The sequence below is a fragment of the Anopheles coustani genome, chromosome 3 (genome assembly GCF_943734705.1).
Source record: "Anopheles coustani chromosome 3, idAnoCousDA_361_x.2, whole genome shotgun sequence".
Classification (NCBI taxonomy): domain Eukaryota; kingdom Metazoa; phylum Arthropoda; class Insecta; order Diptera; family Culicidae; genus Anopheles; species Anopheles coustani.
In genome coordinates, this window is record NC_071288.1 from 39,586,163 (window position 1) to 39,610,831 (window position 24,669).

General features: G+C 40.5%; 3 protein-coding genes across 3 annotated transcripts in view; 2 read left to right on the plus strand and 1 right to left on the minus strand.

Moving 5' to 3' along the window:
- Positions 1-16,656, minus strand: part of LOC131271794 (adenylyl cyclase 78C) — a 46,001-nt gene extending 29,345 nt beyond the window's left edge. Inside the window, exon 1 of the mRNA XM_058273333.1 lies at positions 16,638-16,656. The gene's annotated coding sequence lies outside the window, so the exon portion shown is untranslated. The remainder of the gene's footprint in view (positions 1-16,637) is intronic.
- A 1,279-nt stretch (positions 16,657-17,935) lies between these two features.
- LOC131258703 (uncharacterized) lies at positions 17,936-19,920 on the plus strand. Its single transcript, XM_058260071.1, has 5 exons — positions 17,936-18,091; positions 18,198-18,429; positions 18,488-18,624; positions 18,711-18,779; positions 18,849-19,920. The coding sequence occupies exons 1-5, from the start codon at positions 18,023-18,025 to the stop codon at positions 19,395-19,397; spliced, it is 1,056 nt and encodes a 351-aa protein (XP_058116054.1). The 5' UTR covers positions 17,936-18,022; the 3' UTR covers positions 19,398-19,920.
- A 248-nt stretch (positions 19,921-20,168) lies between these two features.
- Positions 20,169-23,969, plus strand: LOC131258569 (uncharacterized). The gene is made up of 7 exons (XM_058259918.1): positions 20,169-20,224; positions 20,293-20,357; positions 20,519-20,753; positions 20,824-20,939; positions 23,140-23,196; positions 23,273-23,347; positions 23,492-23,969. The coding sequence occupies exons 2-7, from the start codon at positions 20,295-20,297 to the stop codon at positions 23,897-23,899; spliced, it is 954 nt and encodes a 317-aa protein (XP_058115901.1). The 5' UTR covers positions 20,169-20,224; positions 20,293-20,294; the 3' UTR covers positions 23,900-23,969.
- Positions 23,970-24,669: the final 700 nt, after the last annotated feature.

A 24,669-nucleotide genomic window follows, 5' to 3' on the forward strand; every position in this document is an offset into this window, starting at 1 on the left:
GGGAGGCGAACAGTTGGACCGTCCGGTTCTGTTGGTTTCAAGTATCCGAACATTAAGAAAGGATTTTCACTGATTGGATGGCTAAATGGAGTATTCGATCGGAAGGAATGCCATTCGGACTTGATCGGATTGCTCGGGGTGTTGAGAATGGAGCAACTCAATCACGCCCGGCAGGTCATGGGGTTAGTGAAGACTATATTAGCGAAGGCATATAATGACATGGTTGAAAGTACTCAATTGAATACGATCCCTTATGAAACATATGAAGCAATTTGAGTGTGCGATTTAAACTGTGTGTTTCTGGAATGAGGCACCTTAACAGTTTGCTGAGTTCTCACCACATGTACAATTTGTACTGACAATTTTTAAAATGCAAACGCAAGCGAATTATAAAAAGATTAGGCGTATAAAACCTAAATTGAAAATTAATAAAATTAAATCCATTTATTCATTTGATTCATTTCAGGCATTTGAACACACCGACCCGGGAGGAAGTATTTCTCACTGGGATACTTTTCGAACTACTAAATCAAACTGTGTGTTCGTTTTGTGTTACGAAGAAAAATAACAACACAAAAATCCACACCACGGAAAACCCATTTGTGTTGATTTGGAATCCAAGTAAGAAAAATGAGAACCCCGTCGTGGGGAAACATTAGGACTTCTGCAATCGAGATGTTATATCGAGGTTCAAAACCCGATTCCTTTTGGTAGACCATCACTGTATTTGTGCACTCCAGCTGCGAGCCGTCAATTAACGTCAAACGTATGTGAAAGACTTCACACTGTTGTTTGGACAGAAAGCAATGACCACTTTATCCCACCCTCTCCACAAACTCCCTCCCATTGATGGATGCAAAATGCACTTACATTGTGAACACATTCCGTTTCATCCACACGCTGCTGGTGAGCTTTAGTAAAAGGATTTTCTTATACAAAGGCATGGTAATCTTCTTGCCACTCTCAGAGGCTTACTTATATATGTAATTCGTCCATCAAACGAGGGATAACTGTAGGTGGTGGAAACCAGAGCAGCTATTGTGAGGGTATCCTATTGAGAAGAAAAATGCAGTCAAGTTGAACACATTACGGTCCACCCTGCCTGCCCGTCGGGAAAAACTAACCACTGATCTCCAAGACTAACGAAGGAAAATATAAGAAGGAATATTGTGAAACAATACGCCACCGGCGATGGTGCAGGGTAAAATTCCACAATAAAAACGATGGACGGTAACGAGCGCTCCGCCAAACTGTTGAAAGGAAAGATGATAAAGGATGTTACACGAACTGCATAAAATACCAGCTGCACTTTGCTGTCGGTTCAATCTGGGCAGCTGTGAAATCGGGTTGCTCCGGGTTGAGCAGCTCTCCAATGGAATCTGTTTACCGATGCTAATACTGGTGGCAAACATCGTGCGTTCCTTTCACAGATGGCCTGAAAAAATACCTTAGTATGCACAGTGTGGAAGTGCAAGCTTCTTCCATTGGGTTTGATTTTGCTTTGATTCAACCAACCATTACTGTTGAAAGCAGTTGGAATAGTAGCATATTTTTTGGGTAAAACATTCAAACAAGGCGTACAACATTGTCAGACTCATAATATTGACACGAAAAACATTATCAACATAATTAGAACCGCATAATTTGGTCATAGATATTAAACTGGACCAAAAAAGGTTATTTGGTCAAGAGTTGGGGAAATTCGTGTGGCATGAAGTACTAGGCGTCTCCATTTTGTTTATGGAGGAACTCAGGTTTCGATGGAGAAAGTGTTCTAATCAGTGGCGTCTCGTCCACCTGAGCAACCTGTGCACTGCACAGTCATGAATTTATAAAAAGAATCACAAAATTATTTGTTTAGTTATCGTATTGTAATTTCCACCCGCAATAGTTGCGTTCAAAATCTACTTAACGCTTTGCAACGCTGCGCTGGGCACTTATGCTGGTGCACCACTGCCACAAACGAGCATCTTTAATCAAATAAGAACAGTTCTCTTAACCACAGTCTCATAATACCATCTTCATTACGAACGGTGAAGAAGCGCTAGTTGTCTTATTAGCAAGAGTCAAAATCCAGTTGGAAAGTCGATCAGTTTTGTTCACGGGTGGGCACTTCTGCCAGTGCACTAGCCAATCGTATATGTACACATTAGTTCTCTCGTGCATGTGTTGAATGCGTCCATGTGAAATTGTCGATGTATAGGTGCCTTTCCTGTGCACATTAGATTGTACCCAGGCCGAACCCTAAGTGAGCCTGACATGCCAAATAAGATTTTGATTCACAGACATTGACTAACCGCGGATATATTTTCCGAGTAGATATTGACGTTCGTGAAGTAAATTTGGAAGAAAATAAAACTTTGGAATAAAATCGAAGAAACAAACACGCAAATATAGACAACAATTTAAAGCTAATTAAAAAATGTCTAAGCAGGCACGCTGGACTGGGCAATACTGCTGGTGCACACAGTTTCATTCGAAAGATTTTTAATGCAATTGTTCTATTTAGCTTGAAATTACCAGTCAATTTATATATCAACATTGAGAAGGACATCGTAGATGAGCTGTTAAACTGGGTTTTCATGTAGATCCATTTAGTAGCAATTAAAGATTGCAGAACTAAATACACGGTTCTTCAAACTATTCTTTCACTTAACATCCTGACCAAATTCGTCCTCGTGTGTCGTATCGTTCTGGTTCTAATAAACCACGTTATATGGTTTACCAAAGAAGGTATTACTTTTTTTGAAGGTGCACAACCATCTCATTTTCTCACGAGACGCCCCTGGTTCTAATTGATAAGCACTTCGCAAAATGACACTTTTTTGTACCGATCTATTTTTTAAGCTCCAAAAACACGTATTTTCACTCCAGCGCATCTAAATTGTGCATGCTTGGGGTGTTTTTCCTCCGTCGCTATCTATTGTTATTTACTTTAGACTCATGTTACACAAACCACCGTTCACGAATGACTATCGAAAAGCGCGGTGACTTGCAAAGGGCAAACACAATGCCAAAGAATTTCAGGAGCATCTTCGAAAAGGATACAGGCATACAAAAAACACACATACCCAAACACAAACATTCATACAAAGCACTCACCTATGTTCGGCGGAGGTATGCGGGATGAATAATGCTTTTTGAATTCGAAGCAAAAAAAAAACATCATTTGAATATCCATATCCGTTGAATGCGGAAATGATGTGCCGCAGACTTCAGCTTGGCGAACCAAACACAATAGTAACACACCGAAGAGTAAAGAGCAATTGGTATTCTTGTGGTGTTTTCGAGAGCTTGCGCCGAAGGTCGAATTTCCATTCAACCTTTTCACAAAGTTTGTCATTATACGAGCCACATTGTTTCTTTTCGATGGGCTCGCGTGGGAACGGTGTCCAGAGCTTGATCGTGTGTTGCTTTTTTCAAACATTGGAAACAAATATCGAAACATGGGGGTTTTATTCACCAAGTGCAAATTATTTTCAATGTACATTAATACTGCATCAAAACTTTCTGGTTTATGTTTACATAATCTTAGGGTTCATAAAGGTAGAAATGGAAGGAATGAAAATAAAAAAATTATAAGTATTGTTACGATTAAAATTTATGTATTGTATTTCGAAAATTTTCAATCCATTGTTTAAGCGAGATGAGATATTTTATTTACCTTTTTTATTACTTAATAATGTAAGTTGGGTCATATATGTAGATGTAGACAACTAGAACTTTAATATATCATATAACTAAAGATAAAGATTTGACCATGAATGACAACCGATTTAATAATGCTTGGATACGATTGAAACAAATTAATGATTGTAAATTATTAATAATATGTTAATTTGTGTACTGAAAACGAAACTATTTAGTTTTCATCAATTACATTATTTCTTTAAAATACAGGTTGCAGAAATTATTTTACACTATTTTTGCAGCATCTAAAGAAACGAAAAGTTGTTCTTTCGTAGAATCAAGTAAAAGCATCCGTGACAACAAGTTTACATGTTGTAAAACATACTTGAAGTGTACAATCAGAAAGTATTTTTTACAAGTCTACAATCTCTTCTTTCTCCCATCGGAATAATGTGCTTCATGGTGTTAACAAATCTGAGCCTTCACAAGATTGGCACAAATATTTTTTATAATGAAAAGCAGAAAAACCAAACCCTCTTTTTCGGATCGCAAGGCGACCAAATGATAACCAACTTTCGGGGCGCTGGCACACACACACACACCAATGGGCGAACTGAGACACAATGTGGCAGTCGGCCATGGTTTTGTTTCCTTTTTCTACCGGCAAGAAATGCCATGCTGATAAAAGCGTGCGTATTTTTGCGTCCCGGAAGCCATTCCAAGGGCCGCTGGTGAATACTACTGTGGACTTTTATCATCGTGCATGATATTGTTTTTTACGTGTCTGTCCCTATTCTGCTTCAAGCGTCTCGTCCAACAAGCCCTTTCCACGTCCCGTTCTGGTAAACGAACTGGTCTGGTGAAACTTTTATTGGTCCGATATTGTTTCATTTGCGGGACAGCCGGGCCGAACTATCGAGCCGTTTCGGCACAAACTTTGGCACCATTCTAATAGTGTGTCCGCTCATAAGCTTCCAGAACTGTACGTCTGGAATGTTTTGGTTTATGGTAATGGCTGTCGTCTGGATGTCGTACGAATGTTTTGATTTTATTGTAATACGCTGAACACATCGACGCTTTGAAACAGTTCCAACGAAATCTATTCCAATGCGAGCTTGTGCGTGAGTTGGGATTTATTTGAAGAAAGTCTTGAACACTTGAACAAAACTTCCCAACGGCTTAGAAAAGAAAAGCTTCGAATATAGGTCAAGAAAGGGCAGTGTGTGAATAAATCAAAGCTCTTAGCGAAATGGAAAATGATTCTTTAGAAAATCCTGCCGTAAAGTGAATGGTTAAAAAGTAATCAACGTTTCGGCATACGATTTCGGTGATGACGAATGGAGGCGCATGGTGCCCGATAACAATCGAACATCCATTTATGTGTAATGTTGTTTGCCATCTGCCCTTTTGCTAACCGTGGCATGGTTTTGCTTACAAAAGTTTTCCAAAATCTGCACGCATAAAATTGTCTCCCTAATTTACTGATGTTCAGCCCTACCCTTCCACACAGGGTTTGTGTTTACGATAACAAAGGGGTGGAAAAGTCGGAAACGGAATCAACAACAATCACCGCGGAGCCGGTATAAGCACAAACACTCCGTTTGACAAATGGTTTAAGTCAGCTTTGCGGAGGCACGAGCAAGGAAAGGAGCAAAATATGCCACCAAACGAATGGCAACTTGTTTCCCAGCCTAACGGACGCCGTCTACAATGCTCGCACACCCTCTCTCTCTTCCACTTTCCATCGCTCCACCCGCCCTCGAGAGCGCCAGTAAAAGTGTTTCTTGATTCGCAATGTATCATTCCACTTCCCCGACGCAGCCATTGATCTTATGCGACAGGAATATTATTATCATTCCCTTGTCGTCGGTGGTTGTTTTTCATCGGATTGCCACCGATTTGGAGCATTAGCTCGGAGCGGCGAGCAGACGCTCGCTGGGCATGTCGTCTGGATTAAATTATGCCCAATCCGTATGCAGTGTCCGTCTGCGACAGGATCCACGTGGAGGAATGTTTGCCTGTCGACACTGTCTGTCGGCGGAAATGCCTTCGGCCGGCCTTCCGTAGCGTCCCGCGAGGGTGTGGATAGTCGGAAGCAACATCAAAGATGATTTAAAAATTGGTACAATTCATTCCATTCGGGGGTCCAGTGCGTCCTTCGGCGCGCCGGATGTTGGTAATGCATTTGCCACGGCGTCGATTACAGCATCACGTCCGACGCGGACGTGCTGGGAAAGAATCGAGGGACGTGTCGAGTGGATGCTTTAAATCTACTGGGTTTTCACGTTGCAGTAGCACTATTAGGGGTTTCTCAATTTATTTCACTTTCATTTATTCACGGAACATATTATCTTAGTTTTGATCGATTTTTGCGGTGATCGATCTTTAGTTTATACTAAAAAAGAAAAGAATCCCGTGGATTGCATTTGAATTTTTGTAGTTAAATCCTAAAAAAGCTAACGATGTTATGACCAAAGCATATCTTACACCCTTATCATGTTAACTGAATCCCGTAAAAGAAGCTATTTGGATAGTTTCTTAACATTGTCAATTTCGTCTCGGAGTGAATATGTTGAATGTTGTGACTCACAACAGTTGTGTCTGCCGAGTTTTTAGTCAATGTGGATTTTATTGTTTTCTTCGTATGGAGAAAGGTAAAAGTATCAAACGGCCGCGTAGTTTCAATCGATGGTACCGCAGAGGAACCGCGAAGTGCAACAGAACCTCCGGCAAAAAAAGGAAAGTTGGCTTTAAAGTTTCAGTTTTTAGACCAAATGGTTTAACTTCCAAACAGTTAAGAAAAACTTCAAAAGATGGGCATTTGCAAATGTGTCATTCAGAAGGAAAAGAGCAAAGTTGATAGTCACCCAAATGTGGGTGACAGCAGTTCTAGTTCTAAAAAGTTTTTGACCCATTAATAAATGAAAATGCAACATAAAAATTATTCTAATATTTTATATACATTTTGTGCGAAGCTAAGTATTTGCTTGGCCTTCGAAAACAATCGGTTTAACAAATATTATAAACAAATTGTAATTTAAAAAATTTTACTAAAAAGTGTGCTAAAACGCTTGGTACGTAACGTGTTAATCTACTGGTACAGTACTAAATAAAACCACATAGTTATGGCACATTATGCCAAAAAATCAGTAGATGAGAACCACAATACACAAAACTGCTAACTCTTTCTGCGTTGTTCAATTGCTCCATGCAAGTTCTATTGCAATAGCTTTGATTGGCAGACTTGTGATTGTGAAGTACACAATAACACTGACACGCATGCGCAAATCAATAACTTCACTTGTTGCGAAGAGCACCGTCCTTCGCGGTCACGAAATTGTAAACAATTTAGTAAACAAAATAAACACAAAGATGATCAGTACATTAATTAAGCTAATTTAAATAATTACCAGAGTTGGGATGAAACTCCATCCCAATCGAATTGAGTTAAAAATGTAAGTGCGTGAGGGCAAGTGTCATTTATCTGTGCGGATACGTCCAACAAAAACGACGTTTACTAAAACGCGGACGATCAAGTAAAAATCAATGTTGGCGTTTCTAATACTCAGCCAAAAGCGTATTGTCATGTCACTGGTTTTTTTTTTAAATGATACTAATTTTAACGGTACAGTAAAATTGACTACATCATTTTATCTTATGCAGTTTGTCTTCCTACTGTCGATCGAAATCGGCCTATTCGTTAATTCGCATGCGTTACAGCAATATTCCAATTCCAAAGAATTAAAGTTCATGTTTATTTATCATATCGGAAATTTTACATTTATGATCGATGTTTTACTTTCATAAGAACACCATAAACCACAATATCAATATCAATATTAAATTGCAATTTTTCTTTCCTATTATTCAAATTTATATAACATAAATTGAATATGGAATAAGATGAGACATGTTATGCATCACCATTTATCGTTTGACACATTAACTAACCAATGTCTTGGAAGCGACCTTTCTCTTCCCAGTGTCTTACGCCAACAAGTCTCCAAATGCTGAAACATTTCCGTCACGAATATTTCAATGGCGTGACCATTCGTTTTGGAAGGATACAGCCAAAGCCACATGATAAGCGAATCGATTACATTCGGTTTTGTACCTTCTTGTTTGGTGCCTTTCCGGGCCCCCTTGGGAGCATGCCTGTATTACGACTGACGTTGTACCCTCTCAGCAACAGAAACCGTGTCTGGCTGTGTACGTGTTTGATCGCCACCCCCTGTTCGGCATGTAGCGGGCCGAAAACCCGTAGGTTCACGTTCAAATGAGTTCAATTGTGCGTGAATCTCACCGGGGACTTAGGCCACCGACTCGAAACCTAAATAGACCGCATCTTCTAATGCTACCTGTGTGCGTCCCAGCTGTGCTATGAGCCCAAGGATCACCGCTCGAGAACCGCTCTCGAGTAAACGAATGAATAAATGTTATCATTTTGCCGCATCACGAGTACGTCAGCACTGCGCCCATCTACGTCCCATGGTCTCTGCTCCTGGCCGGAATGAGAGAATGGGATCCCGAAGCCAGTTCAGGGAAAAAAGTTCGGTCCGCAGCGGGAATTCGTGAAATTTAATCATTCCCTTCCATGCCCCGGTCCATTCCCCAGGACGCTTTTGGGGTGACAGTTTTAGAGAGGGTTTTCTGTGGTTTAATCTAGACGGTAGCCTCGGCGGAGATACTCCGGAAGACTGCATGTCCCTTTGCCGGAGTTCACACTAAATTTATTAGTCGTCAGGGTAACTAGTGGGGGTGTTTGTGGTACTTTTACTACATTTATTTATCCTTGTTGTGGTAGAATTGTACGGCAAAAATATAACGGACCATCCTTTGATGATATTTTTATCGCTAAATAGGTAAGTGTTTTTTGAGGATCGCCACACTGTTTTCGTGGAATGAAACCTTTTCTTGTATCAAAAGTTCTATTAGGACAGTTATTTGGCCAATCCACAATGCTGCAGATACGACTGCGTGAGTAAGTTATATGAAATGAGTTTTGTAAGTTATATGAAATGTTAACAAACGCTTACAAATACAGGCATTTGTAGAGTTCAAATGTGCTACTTTTACGTTGGTTTACACTTGAACGATAGACCAAGGATATGGAGGATATGTAACAATCAAAATCAACTTTGGGTTCTCAAAACCAGGAATCATAATGATAGTACTATGACATATTTCTGTAGAAAACTACAAACACAAAAAACAATTGTTTTTAAACAACATATCATTCAAACTTTTCATGCGATCCCGAATCCTAAAGCTTTTTGGAAAAATCGTAGTTTTGTTTTGTCTATTCTATAACATTCTATTATCGGTTTTTAATCCAATCCAATTAAGATAAATTAGACCCTTTTTCCTTATTACCAAATGCCTTCCATTTCAAAACCAAATGCTTCAATTATGTTAAATAATATTTAATTAGCTAGTTTATTTTATAGTTCGCGAAAAAGCTCAGGTTGTTTTATCTACAACACAACATTCAAATGATTCAATCTCTAATATCAATAACAAAATAGATTAAATCTCAATTATTTTCTTCACGTTTTGAGATCATCGAAAATACTTATCAAGTGCTACTACATAATGAAGTTCACCCCTTACAAGGTTGTTAAAGTTCGTCAAATTAAGTTTAATCGACAAATAACTCGTTCATGGTTCGAAATAAAAAACAAAAAGCGTTCGCTCTTTCTTCATTGCAGAGCGTAACTTCTAATCCACTCCGGAAAGCTCATTCGAGACAAATGCATTCAACAGCTCCTGCACCAAAGTTGTTTAACAACTCAGTATGTACACAGTGGCCAACAAAAAAAAAGAACCGACTTAAATTGACGTCAAATTGAATTCCACTGCAACATCAAGCCGTCGTGGTGGGGTTAAGAGTTTGACAACTTTTCAACGAACTTAAGAAAATCGACCCTCGGCTACGATCGTTTAGCCAGCGTCGTAAAGCGAACCCGATAGAAACGTTTCGCAGTTTGATTGCATCGTCCTATCAGTTGCTAGGGGGTGGCAGGGTTCGCTCCGCTCCATTCAACAACCGTTTGAGTTTTATCGTTTCAGTGAATTGGATAATGGTGCACTTGTAAAAGATGAATAAAAAGTTCAAAGGCAAGTACTGGGATTTCCCGTTTCGTTTACGGTAGAGACGGCTCTTTTCCAACGTTCCCATTTTTTCGTGCTTCGGTGGACTTTATCGGTGGATTAAGCCTATCGCAGATGAATGACCGGTATTTAGTCTGCAATACGCCTAAGCTTACAAACTTCACCGTGCCTGCAGCTTTAGTTTGTTTATTTGCTACATGAATATCTTCCGAGTTTCCACAATGGTTGCGAGTTGTTGTGCATTGCTGACCATGAGAAGATCTTTTAGGAAGGCAAAAGATTCTCTATATCCTACAATATATCAAGATGCATTAAGGCACTATACGCACTACACTTATTTCAGAATAAAATTCCGTTCAACGGACGCACGCAACCTTATTCTTAATCTTTCAAACGAGCATATAATCTATGAATGCTTCGTCATAATATGGTGACATTTGAAAAACAAAACCCCCGGAGGCAACGCTACTGGGGAGGTTAATTGTTAACAGCCAGCAACAAGCAATCGGATTGATTGTTTACACAATGATAACTGAATCTTTCCCTTTTTACATTGTCACCCCAAACCAGACATTGCGCGCGCACAAATCGACGAACAACCGAGACTTAAATGAGCATACCGTTGGCAGAGGATTTCAAACGGCAAGGTTAACGATGGGACCACCGTTGGGACAACAAATGTTGATTATTTACGCCCACCGAGGGGAGATGGAGCGCGGGTTTTAACGACTTTATGGTTGCGCCGTGCGATGAGATGCAAATTGGTGCTCATTAGAGAACGCAAAGTTGCACCATTGAACCAGCAAAGACATGGGAGTACGACAAGTAACAAGTAAACCAGTTGAAGAAGTTTTAATTCACCTAATTTTGTTGGTGGAATTTTTCATTTTGTTTTGACGACACATGTATTATTGGTAGAGGTAAAGTTCAAGAAATTTTTAACAACATTATGAAGTAAATCTCATACCTCCTCGTAGAAATTTAACGCCATCAGGGAAAGGTAAGAAAAACGGGCGATTTTCCGGAACAATGGTGATGCACGCACATTTCGGCAGCTTCAATAACTGTCCAAAAGTGCCGACCTATGCGAACAGCAGTACAAATATTATGTTGACATTAATTAAAACGATTTCCATCGTGGCGTTGGACCCGACGCAGGGTAACGTTGAACGAACCCAACGAAAAAAAGAAGAAAAATACGATCTCTCCTCGTTTTTATGATCGCTTCGCGCCAAACGGCGAATGAGCCAATATTGGTTTTTGGCATTTTTTGAGCGGTCGTTCCGAACCTTTTGAGGTTGATGATTCCACCGGTTCGTGGTGTTTCTTTCAGGAGATGACGCATAAAACGTGTTCAGTACGTTATCGTCTATGGTTAAAAGGTTTTCATTTAAAAACTATTAGTTTGAAGAATCTTTTTAGTTGTTGTTTTTTTGTAATGTTTTTAAAACACCAATCAAAACAAATAAAATGGTGTAGGATCAAAGTAAATGTATCAAATTTATTATTCTTTGTTCTCTGTCCTTCTTATTATTATATAATTGGTGACCAGGCCATGTCAGAGATTATTTTTTCTCATTTTTGTGTTGTATCTTTCATAAAACCCCTTTCCATTTTACCAGTTAAATGAATTGTTCGATTCGAAAATTAAAAAATAAAGTTTCAGAGAAAAATGAATAGATGGTGTTTTTGCACATTCGTATTAAAGAAAACATTATTTGTCTGGTTTGTAATTTTTCCGATGTATGAACTGAAACGGATGCATAAGGAATAAAAAATTAAAGCTTCCGCAAGCAACAAAACCTCCCATCCGACTACGAGTGTGGCCCAGCAGGTCCTTCGCACGGCCATCGACCATGACTTGGCGCAAAAGTTTGCGTGTCGGGTGATTTATTGTGCTAAAAATGTTGCCGAAAGACACCGCGACCTGGTCGTCCGCATTCTGTTTCGTGAAGGACCAACCGACTGGGAAGGCAGGTTTAACATAAATATTCCATTTTGCTGCCCCGTACTCGCGACTTTCCACGCCCGGGCGATGGTGGATTGGGAGGAACTTTGCGGCAGCCGATGGTCGTGTGGGGCCAGAAAAAGACACTCCACTTCACGCTGCTAAATGCTGTGTAACGGTGGGCAAGCGAATGATTGTGTTTTTTCGTGGATTTCTGGTGCACCGCGCGGAAGCTTTGGTTCGGTTTGGATGTCATTTTTCGTTTGTGAAATTTGTGGTTTCCGGTTTTGATGTTTTGCACACCAATGATGTGAGACATGGCGCGAACTCATATGGCCATACAACGGCGGTCGAAGCACCGTCGTCTACTTCGGGGCGGTCACGTTGGACGGCAACACGTGCAAGTATGCCAAAATCAATATCGATCCCTGCCAAACACACACACACAAACACACACTATGATGCCCTCACAAGGATCGTCAGGTTTCAAAATCGGCAAACCAAGCTCAAAACTTTGAAGTACACAAACGCCACCCATGGATCAAATGGCGCGGGGGGAGCGGTGAAATTACCGCAGTGTTCGGTGGCGTAAAGTTAATAAATTTCCATAAACTACACCAAGCTTCGATGTTACCGTGTGGCGAGTAGCTCGAAGTTTTGGCCACTGACCGCATGAAACGTCCACGCCGAAAGGGCAAAACGGATGCATAACCGCCGATTCTATGCCCTTTCACTTTATTGACTACCGAAGAGGATGGGGAGAAGGGATCTATTCCGGCTCGATAGATTTTCGGTACGTGTTGGGAAAATTTTGTTACAAGATAAACAACAGTACTGGCTATATTACCATAGCCCATTTTCTTCAAACAGTGCCTCTGTTCTACCTTGACAGATAACAAATGCCTCACCTCAGTGTTCAATTTCACCTTTTCAACAGTTTTATGTAGCGAAAACTGGGGCTATATAACCAGTTGAGCAAAAGCACTTGCATATTTGTAGCCAGCACCACTCCAGCTGCCAGCGATTAATAAATTAGTCGACATCCAAACTAAAACAACTCATCCTTCCTTACTCACAAATTGTTTTATTGTATATGCTCAAATTGGAAATATATGCTACAACAGTCACTGCAACGATACTTAAAAGATATATTTGTTTGGAAATATATCTTGGAAACCTTTTACACACCCAGTTCTCTGGTACAAATCTATTTTTCATTCGTTTTTACTAGTAAATAGTTCATATAGAGCGTATTGGATTTTACAATACTGGAACGCACGTAATACCATAATAAATAAATAACTAGTAAAATTGTCCGTTGTAGAGGCGGGTAAGCGCAGCTTTTTGTCCCGAGCTTTCGAGGGCCCCGTTCTTTTGACCCTTTTTTATATTTTAATATTGTATTATTTTTTATTAATTTGCATCAATTAATGATGAGTTTGTGAATGAAAGTAAATAAATAATATGGAAAAGTCAGAATAATGCAACTTATCTGAATTGCATTTTGATGCAGAAAGGGTGCCGTGGTTTTTGGTTCACAATACGAAATTGACTAACTAATGTAGTGTAATTTAAACAGATCAGTGTAAAGATTTTATTAAAGAAGAGGAAAAAAAAAATTTTCAGAATAGTTCAAGGATAAATTTTGAAATAAAAATCTTGAAAAAAAAACTGAATGTATTGCATGTTGTTGAGGCCTTGAAGTTATAGCTGCTTGAGGCCCCTAGAGCACTTAATCCACCTCTTCTTGTGAACAAACTGAAAATAATATCAATTGAAAATAACAATCCATTAGTCTACATCAAAGCAAAATATATTTATACCATCAATTTGCCTGTTGTTTTGAGATAAATAATCCAAAATCAAGGTTTTTATCTAGTCACCGATTGGAATATTATTTATTCCATGTATTCAACCTTAGACTAGGGCCAATGGGTGAAAAAGAGTGGTCTTAAAATTATTATGTTTTTGTGTGCAAAATGTGAGTAATAAAGGTTAGACTTTGAGAAATTCACTTGGCAGATAGATATTACCCCATGCTACCCTACAGTCAAACTCAAACATATGGTTTTGATCATCGTCTTTCAGGTTGTCGGTGGCCAAAAATATATGCACTCCTCAAGTGAGCTCAGCATCCGGGAGCATGTCGAGCGCTTTGACGGTGCCATTTTCCCCTAAAAATGTTGGCCAAAACCCTTGACCTATCCTAATAGAGGGGTGCAAAAAACAGGATAAAATAGTACCGGTACAAATGAACCGACACAGGCAACCCTTTCGTGAACGTCAACGAAGCGCAACCTGTTGCCACGGACCGGCCACGACCGGGCCTCCAATCCACTTGACAGCAACACCGAAGGTTGATTGATCTTTCCTCGAGCCCGGGTTCCAAAGCAAAACACCCGCCCTTCCGCAATCCCATGCCAAGCGGATTGCCCGATTCGGCCACCGATGTTAATGCATTTGAACCGTTTATTAATAGACCATAGATTTTCCCAGCCCAGCGTCGCCTGCCGTTCCCTTTGGTCCCTAACTTTCCACTCTCGGGCGCATTTCCCGTTCGATGGCGGTCCCGCGCGGTTGGCCGATTTTCCATTATTCTTCGACATTATTCCACCTTCTCACAATAATTGCGATGTTTTTAGAGGGAATTCGAGGAGGGGGGGGGGGGGGGGGGGAGGCTGTCTCAAGCCCGACCGACTGTTGTTTATAATTACATTTTACTACATTTATATTGAAATTTTCCCTCCACACAGGCAGTGCTTGTATGAAGCAGGGTTCGTTCCATCGAACCAATCGGTTGCACTTGTTGCAGCAGGTTTTTCTTTAACAAAGCCCTACGCAATTTGCGATCGTTTCGGTGAACAACCTTTTTTAATAGCATCATGATCTTCACTCGTCTGGGCTTTTCACTTGAACCTCATTTGTCATCATTGGTTCTAGGAACAATTTATACAAGTTTCACTTCAACCCATTACTGGTTTGAAGAGGGAAAACAATTGCATACGATTGAAATATGTTTTAAATGCGCTAGCAACCTAATGACGTCTACAGTCAACATTTAAGCTTCTCTTTCCCCAACGTATAGCAAAGTTTTACTTCTGAACATGTTTGCTTTTGACGGGTAACTTTTATAGTAAATTTGTTGTACCAAACCGATCCCACCAATCGGCTAAATATTATTTCGAAACCGTGTAACCAACAATATAAAAACGGTTTTCGACCGATAAAAGTACCGACGATTCTTTAGGTCGACCCTTTTACATAAGCAAATGGAATTGATTGGGAAAGGAAGGGGAAAAAAAGACTGTGAATTTGAAATTAACATCAAACCGCTATGGGTGAATTTAAGATAAAACACGGGCGAGGAAAAGTTGTACGTTCGAAACACAATCCCTTTGATTAGGATTCAATGTGGTTTAGGGTTATTGTTTCATCTTGCTTTTTAATGGAGGGTTTACGATTTACCAATGAGAACAACACTTACCAAGGAATTGATTAGAAAGGGATTGCTTTTTGCTTTTCTTATGTTTTCTCCTGTATTATTAGTTCCGTTTCATTGATTGGATAAAAATAAACAATTAAGATAAGGAATATGAAATATAATATCGTGTGTAAAATGTGTAAAATTTAAAATTTTCACAAAAGTTCTACTGCTTGCACAGTTTTTCTCTCTGGGTAAAATAAAAACAATAAAGGCAACGTAGGACAAACGAAATGTATGTAGTGGAAATATGCTTCCAGCGAACATCTGCAGTAATAAAATCGTTATTCATTTAGGGCACAGGAACAACGAAAACCCCGAGCAACGAAACGAACGGCGAGCAGTAAACGACCCAAATCATATGAACACAAAACAAATTGTTATGACTTGGCCGGCGACTCGGTAGCCTTTTGGAAGCGAAATAAAGACTGCATAATAAACTGAGAAAACGAAACATTGAAAAACTTTTTTTTTGCTAATTACATTATCGTTCGGGGCACTAACTGTGTGCAATATACTTAATCTTCATGTGAGCGTGAAGCGCAGGACAATATTATTCATTCTGCGTTCCATTTAGTTATTCGTTAGACCGGATTCAGATTTGTTTTTTTTTTTTAGAATCCAGTCATTGGTTACACCTAAATTAATTTTAATTCCATTTGAAATATAATTGAAGAATCTTAACACTTTTTCATGATTTCATTGCGAGATAAAATGTCTCCATTGAGTATAAAGATATTTTTAAAGCATTAGGTTAACTGGAAGTAAAAGCAGCGCTCTTGAATAGTATCGTAGCGTTTTTAACCGGATCACGCACTATTCCCGGCATGCGATTTAAGTTATGTACTGTCATACTGATTATATGGCTTGTCTTAAATAAAACAAACAGAAAATCGTACAATCGCATGTGGGGTAGCAGATCGTGACGGTTCGCGTGAGCCCAGCGGGAGAAATAGTGTAATTGAACTGCGGCACCATCTTCACGCAATTTTATTCTCTAAGAGAAACATAGAGGAAAACCCCCCCACATAAACCGACCAAGCGAACCACCTTACGACAACAAAATCAAATCCAAGTAATTCCTTTTTTACTACTGGCAAATGGTCATTGCCAAAAACCGGTATTTTCGTCGTTACGGAACTGATGCTGAGCAGGCTCCATGCCGGCACCATTCGGGCAACGGTCATGTAACATGTTTCAAACGAAGCGTAATCACTCCTCTAGCGAATGAGCCGTTTGTACCGTGTACCGGGTAGGCATTGTAGCATCTTTTCATTGGCGGGAATGATATTGGTGGTTGTTGGATACTCCGAAAAAAAAACAAAAATACATTAACTGCACTCCTCCCGCATTCAAGCAAATACTCATTAGCCGCGACAACCTAGGGCCCGGTAAAGATGAAGATGAACGAAAACCGACGGGGAGCTTACTCATTATTTCATCAGCAAAAGAGTGCTTGATACTTACCCGTGCACTTGACCGTCGCTTGAATGAAGCAAACCCGGTGCCCGATCGACCGTGACTTTTAGGACCCAGTCTGGTCCGCTTTCGATTGGGTTATAAGATTTTTTAAACGGACAAGTTTTTGACGAATGCTGGCCGAAGGTTGTTTAATCCGATAGCCAATATTTCTTTAGGGGATGTCGTCTCACAGTAAACAAAGATACATTTCACAGCACAAAACTAATACAGGTTGGATTGGAACTTCCGTACATTTCCACACATCACATACAATGTGCAGCGGTGATAACCTCGTATCATTGAGTAACGATGAGAAAAAATTAATAGAACCACTGCACCACACACTCGAGCTGGCCAATAAATGCCTCGTGAATTGTTGCTGCATATTCTTTCTTTCACCAACTTTAAACAAATGTATTTTTAAATCACGCCACGTGTTACAATATTTATCTTCGTACAATTCTCAAGTTGAGGCTTGTAGGTCATTTCGTTTAATTCTAAGTTCAGACACTGATCAACTGATCATTCCCACAATGCAACTGATGACCTTAGCACGGTGGAATAGTGTGGAAAATGCTTGTTATCACTTGCACTTCACAACACCTCGGAAAAAAGAACATGCAGTTGGCAAAGTATTCATTACAGCACTTTGCATCCGCGACACCCATGATCACTCCAACCCGAATCGTTATATTTATTTACTGAGACAATTTTATCGGTTCCTTGATTCATGTGGAATGCTACTGATACTAGTACTTACACAATCACTTATTGGGCAGCCATCGAAGCGAGATTGTAATCTTCGAATCGAAAATTTTGAACTTTCTTAACTTTAATACGTTTTTTTACACAGGACGTGAATATTCAAACGACATTAAACTTTTGTATATGCACCATCAATACAGTTATGCCTCATTTCAACATCCCGATTAGAGCGCACCACCCGAACCGCTTGCCATCCAGAAGAGAACTAAAACCGCTTACTACAGAAAATGTCGTTTATTTCCTCGCTTCCAGATGCGTTTCCGGTAGCGACGGATCCGCTGCTTCGGATGAATTTGAGTCGGGTGAATTTCTCTTTTTTATATTCTTTTTTGAGAGGTTTATTTGAGGAGAGTTGGTAACAGCAGCAGCACGCGTAGCTGGTGCTATATATAATCCAACCTGTTTCTGACAACACGTTTCAACAACGATCGACACAACCTGCACTCGTTCAAGAAACCTTGGTTGACAAAAGGTAAACAACACAATATTTTCCAAAACATAAACAGTAATGTTCAGTGCAACACTCGGACAGTGTTGAATATCCATTTAGGATACCGTACTGCTGCGTTTCTGCATAGCATAGTTCACAACAACATCCATCTATCATTCCATTATTAATTGTTTCAATGGATCACTCGAGTGATGGGATCCAAGATGGAATGCATGATGTACAGGCAGCTAAAAGAATTAGAGCTGTAAGTAAATTTGTCTTTGAGGAATAGAAGGGTTGCGCAGAAAATGATTTTTTCTTGTATAACAAAATACACAGGATAAATAAACAAGCAGTAATTTACTTTTTAGGTCCAAATTTCTGCTGAGCACATTATCTACTTCATCAGTCTTGTGAAAAGTCACCCATGCTTATGGAACAAGAAGGATATGTGGTATAAAAATAGCAACCATAGGCAGAAAGCATGGGAAAATATTTCTCAGCTAATGGGATATACCGTACAACGTCTAAAGGATAAGTGGTGTTCTTTGACTGGTTCTTTCCGCTCACTCAACTCCAAGTACAGCAAAATGACTCCAGAAGGTATGTGTCAGTTTCAAGCTGTAGAACTACCCTAACTTGTGTTTCTATTCTACTTCAGAATTGGAATTAGTTGGTAAACCGACATGGTTTGCGTACGATGCAATGCGTTTTCTTGAAAACGAATCACAGCGTGAAGCGAATCGTTTCATAAAATATCAGGAGAAAGACCCTGCAGCTACAGAAGCCCATGAATCTGTAACTATTTTAAAATGGACTTTATTGTCTTATCGAGCAAAACTCACAAAATCGTTACACCCAATTTTTTTCTTATTTTTTTTAAGATATCCAGCGGACCTTTGGAGGCCAAAGAATCACCGGATGTCAAACCGCGCATAGTTACGCTTGTTAATGTGAGTATTATATTTTATCATATTGGATGCATTAGGCCATCAATACTTGTAACTCCCATGTAAACTCAGGTCCACGATAACACAGTAATCTGCCAGAGCATCAGTAAAACTGTATCAGAAAAGTCAACTCGAACTAACGTGAAGGCACAAGCGGAACTGGTCAACGTTAAAAAGCTCGAGCGTAATCCTCCAACAAAACCTCAAAGTTCTTCAACAGTTATGCGAAAGTCTCAAAACCAACCGTTGTTTAGCGAACGATGGATTGAAACTCCTATACGAGCTATACAACCGAAGGCACAAGTACTCGAGGATCCATTACATATCGAAAGAAATGTTGATACTAGTTCCACCGATAGTCGAGCATCGGTGAAGTCCTTTCTTAGCTTTTTGGAACAAGAGCTATGCCAGCTATCGGAAGAGAGTGTGACAAAGGCCCAGATAGAAATGCATCGCATTATAGCGGAATACAAGTTAAAAGATATTGACAAAAACAAATCACAATCCATGCCAACGGTAAAAAAGTCAATAGAATCATCATGGACGCAGACCGAATCGTGCAATGCACCGAGAAAAAATGGTTTACCTGTTGTGGAAGATATTCCAGATGGTTTCGACTGAAGGGGAAAAACAAGTTAATGTGTAAAGTGTCTTCTATGCATCACGCATCACGAACTTCAGCATGTGATGACATGTAAATGAAAGAAAAATCAAAGCATAGCTTTACTTCTGCTTCTCTGGAGTAGCGATCGTCCGTGGACATACAGGATACAGGAAACTCTTAACTGCCTTGATAAAACTTCACGTGTGGAACTTGATGGTTGGACAAATGTTACTTTTCAATAATTTTATCCGTCAAATGTGCATCGAAATTCCATTTTAATCATTAAAGTTTACAGACAGGGTAATGTCCCTTACTATTTATAAAGATGAGAACATGTCATTTTTGGTAATCTTCGGTGCTTTTAAGCTTTGTATAAAGTCGTTCCTAATGTCCATATTCTGCTATTTGTTACATCTCAAATTAGGCCCCCTCAGCAGTTTTTTAGGGTGCATCATTATTATGTATGCGCCTTTTTCTTCAAGACCTGAAAATGTAAAAAAATAAATAGTCCTTGGTAAATGGCTCAATTTCTTACCGAAATCCCCGATCAAAACTCCTCCGATGCTTTTTTGAACACAATTAACGGTCCTCTGGAAATTATTCGAAGTTAAACTGAATAATAAACCTTGGTACCTTCGTTTTTGAGCGATATTGGTTCGAAAAACAAATAAAACTGATTTTGATGTTTTCAAATTGGTGAGCCAGGAGTGACAGCACGTTACCCCAGATTTAATTGTCAGGGAAAGCAAGTGTACCAACCTTAACATAAATGCACCTTTGCTTAAAACGGCATAAAACGTAAACATCTTTTATGCTTGGTTAGATCTGCGCTTGGTGATATTCGGTAAGTTTTACCAACGAATTATCATTAGTAAATAGAGGTAATGGTGAAACTTTGTGATTAAATTGCAGAAATGGAAGACATGTATGAAAATTCTTTAATGGACAGTTGGCCTACAAAGAAGCCGAAAAGAAAAGTGAGTATGAAATCTGAAGTTCTCTGTTGATTTGGTATGTTTAGTTCTGTAGGTACGCTAAAAGCGTGAATGCTTCGTTCTAATTATTAACTTATTGAGAACTGGTTTCCTATCTGAACGAATTGAAATCAAATGTGCTTCCGTGCATGTTTTTATTTTAGACGGACATGAGTCAAGAGGACTGCCTCTACTTCATACATCTGTTTAAAAAACACGCGTGTCTGTGGAAAAGAACCCATAGTGACTACAGAGATAAAGTCAAAAGACATAAAGCTTGGGAGGCTATGTCGCAAATCACAGGATACCCGAAAGGGGAATTAAGACACAAATGGAATTCCCTGTTCAGCTCCTTCCGACATTACCGAGCAATTTATAATAAATCAAAAAAGTTGTTGGGTAAGTGCATAGAAATCGTAAGTTACGGGTAAGAAATCTCTAACAGCTGAAATTTACCCTCTACTTTTAGGTTCGAAAGATGCGCAGCATCCAAAGTGGTTTGCCTACAGAGCGTTAAGTTTTCTTGATCATCAAGTCCAATATGACAAACCTCCGTCGCCTGGCGTGAACTCTGAAGAAGATACGGTAAGACTTTCAGCCTCAGCACGGACTTCCATCTAATAAATCCAATCTAATCTAGCTGTCAGTGATGGCAGTATCATATGCATATAGGTAATTATGGGGAATCCGCCGTGTATAGAATACATAGCTAGGGTCGCATAATGCTACCCTTTTCTTGGACGAGGGTATTCCCTCCTCTTGCCTTTCGCCTTCCATCACGCTATGCACCTACACGGTAGAAGCAATGACGAAAGAGGCATCTGTCCATAGGTTAAAATCTCAGTTTACGGACGCTGTGGCACGCAACTAACTCCTGAAGGGTGAAAGCGCGTGTTACTAAAGGTCTAACAGGTACTACCCTGACTACCAGGGGCTATTTCCCAAGCCTAAAGCAACGGACTTGGTGCAGTGCAACTTAAGCAGCTCAGAAGATCGATCCGACAGCTGACTTATCTGACACCACTACCTCCTAAAAACCCTTAGTGGACTTGCACTTAGGTTCTGATACCATCCGGATTCGTCAGCCCGCAAAACTAAGCTCCTGCCTAGTCTACGTGCCGGGTTTTCCAGTATCTGACACCTCTGATGTTAATCGTTGGCCCGCACAACCAAGCTCCTGCTTGGTCTACGTGCCGTCCACGTACTACACCCGCTGGTGCTTTCCTTTGGCCTGGCTGGTCTTGTGCCAGGCCCTTGGCAAGTCTAGTTTCTGGTTTGACCTGGTCATAGTTAGATGGGTACCACCTTGGTGCGGCACTTCACCGGTGCATCCCTTACCAACAAGTAACAGGTCGCCTCATAGCCAGACTTTCCCTCTTCCACGCTGCGCTTACGCGCCTGCACTCAGCGTGCCCGCTTGTGCCACGAGCGACCTTCCGTTCTGCTGCTGGTCATGGCTTTCGATGGTTGGCAAGTCCATCCTACTCGCCCGCCAGCAATCCCAGGAGAAGCACCAGCAACTCCTTCGTAGCCGTACGTCACTCGTGGCACGCGTATCGGTCTATAGGTCCTGCGCCTCGGGGAGCAACAGAGCACATCTTGACTTCGACCTCTGCGACTTTGCATGAATCTTCCAGGAGAGGGAATCCCTTCCGAAACACTCCTTACGTCTTCGCGGTCCTGTCCGCTGACATAGGGTCCATCCTAACCTCCGGAGAGGCTAAACAGACCAGAGGGCTAGATATCTAAAACCAGGATTAAAGATACCTTACAAGGCCCGTTCCGTCTGCGGCACACTACCATACCCTGGCCCATCAGGGCATCACTCTGGTAGTGTGCGGGAGGTCGGGTATACCTACCACCCAGATCTCTGTTCGTCACCCCTGTTGCCAGGGGGTCCAGTGGCGCCACGAGGAGGCCAGTATTCCAGGCGTTCACGCCGTTTGACCGGAATGACCCCACATCGATTGCGAGCCCGCATAATGCTACCCTGGAAGACGCCTGCCGCAATATTGTTTGGGCTTGATTTCATGTGTGGAAAGATCGTTATAGCATGTACTTATCAACCAGTTTTGCCAGGTAATGAGAAACCTGGAATGAGTGGAGCTTATGGACAGGTCGGTCGTGCTACACACTGCCCAATCCTTGCTCAACGCCCAGGATAACAACAGCGGCGGACTTAGCGACACCATTTTTCTCGTCCATATTAATCTTTAACCTCCGGAGCTGATGCGTCGTTCACGGCCTGCTCGAAAGTCAAACTGATGTGGTGGTAATAACTGGAGGTCTGGGGGAATTGCATCTCATAGCAGACAAGAGAGCGATATTTTTCTTTTAAATACGAAAAATTTCTAAATGGGGTAGGGTGCATGTCAAACAAGCGTCTCCTACCCCTTTATAAAACTTTACATACTTGTTTCCTTCGTTTTCGAACCATTGCGAATCAAAAGTCATTCAGCCCGTCCTCACATGTGGTGAGAGAAATTATATATAGGATATGTATTTATTATTGATATACTTTTTTTATGTGGCACGATATCCCGTAGTGGGACAAGACCTCTCTCCGAAGAGTTTCCTCGCGCTACCGCTGGGCCATGGGCACCCGTTATTGTTGATATACTACACTGAACAAAACCAACTACACTGGTTTTTGCTGAAGTTGGTATGGACGACCAATGCGGCCGACGAGGTTGTTACGGAAAAGAATATAAATATTATATTATATTATATTATATGAATTATATTTTATATTGCTATTTAAATAAACTTGTTTTTTTTACTTTAGCAACCGGAAATCGAAGACTTTGCAACTTATTTTTTGGAACCAAAACTGGAACTAGAGGTTGGTGGAATACTGACAGGATTTTATCAACTCATTTGTGATAAATGTATTTTATTTTCTTTCATTGCTATTTTAGCCACCGGAAATCGAAGACATACAGATTGAAATGTTAGAGCCTGAAGTGACACCGAAAACAGTGACGTCAGTCAACGTGAGTACAAATTCAGTTAGGAAGCTTTTGGCGTCCATTTATTCACCTACTATTACTACTTATGTTACGCCAGATTTGATTGTTGCAATCAAAATTTTAAACCCTTTCATCTACGTGAATGTTTGATTTTTCTCTTAAATACAGATTCATGACAAAACAGTAGTTTGTAAGACCGTCCCTCAACCAGAAACCAAGAGACCCAGAATGCCGCGGAACCTACCAATACAAAACGTGAATGATCCTGAACTGAACTCTTATGCAAGCAAGGAAAAGCCTTTTCCATTATCGGAGGACCCACTACGAATAGGTCGTGAGAATCAACCAACAGCGTCTACCGAGAGGCAAACACCGTTTAGATCATTTGCGAATCTAATAGAGCAAGAACTTTGCCATCTATCTAAAGAGCACGCAGCAATGGCCCAGATGGATATTTATCGCATTATTGGGGAGTACAAATTGAAAGATATACGCCAATGCACATCCAATTCGAATTCGGCTGACAAAAATTTGATGGAATCATCGCCGACGCGAACAGAGATGCGGCCAGTTTAAAAAGATTAACTATAACTGTATTAAAACAGATGGGTTGCAAGTTGCAACATACAATAAAACGCTATGTATGATGTAATTATTTGGTTGATTGTTAATAAATAAAAATATCACAGACATTTTTGAAAATTCGAAAAACATGGAAAAATCGGTAAAATCCCAAATGAAGCCCCCCCAGCCAAAATCGCTGTCGTGGCTACACCATTTGTGAGCGGATGTACCTTAAAGGTATGCAATTGGTGAAACAAATGCCGTTGTGTGAACCGTTTGAATTGAAATCTCGTTAAATTAAAGATGATTATTATACTGGAAAGGATGTACAACATAAACTCCCTCATGCATAACTTGCATGAGTGTATGAAAATTCGGCTACGCCATCAACCTAGGGGTGCGGTATGAGGGGGGCCCAAGGGCCCCCCTTATTTCACAAATTTATAACAAACTCCCTTTTTCGGTAGACCTAGCGCAGTCCGCTCGCTACGCCCGCTGCGGGCGCGCCGCCGTTTCATACTCAGTTTTTCACTCCGACTCATTGGTTTATGATGTCCAACTTGCTCAGTTTAACCGATTAGTTTAAATCATTACAGCTTCTAACGGAACATCAACGGTTCAAATATTCAAACTGAATTGATGTGCCACCTATTGCATAACTTTCAGGCGCAAACGTGGAAAAAATGATGACGATGCGGCGCCGGGGGGGCTTCATTTGGGATTTTACCGGTTCGAAAAACAAATAAAACTGATTTTGATGTTTTCAAATTGGTGAGCCAGGA

Bases quoted from the DNA above. Each gene is read 5' to 3' on its own strand.
- LOC131258703 (XM_058260071.1), top strand. From the start codon at position 18,023: ATGGATCACTCGAGTGATGGGATCCAAGATGGAATGCATGATGTACAG. The intron at 18,092-18,197 runs GTAAGTAAATTT...TTTACTTTTTAG, and splicing joins CAGCTAAAAGAATTAGAGCT to GTCCAAATTTCTGCTGAGCA. The intron at 18,625-18,710 runs GTAACTATTTTA...ATTTTTTTTAAG, and splicing joins CTACAGAAGCCCATGAATCT to ATATCCAGCGGACCTTTGGA.
- LOC131258569 (XM_058259918.1), top strand. From the start codon at position 20,295: ATGGAAGACATGTATGAAAATTCTTTAATGGACAGTTGGCCTACAAAG. The intron at 20,754-20,823 runs GTAAGTGCATAG...CTCTACTTTTAG, and splicing joins TAAATCAAAAAAGTTGTTGG to GTTCGAAAGATGCGCAGCAT. The intron at 23,197-23,272 runs GTTGGTGGAATA...TTGCTATTTTAG, and splicing joins AACCAAAACTGGAACTAGAG to CCACCGGAAATCGAAGACAT.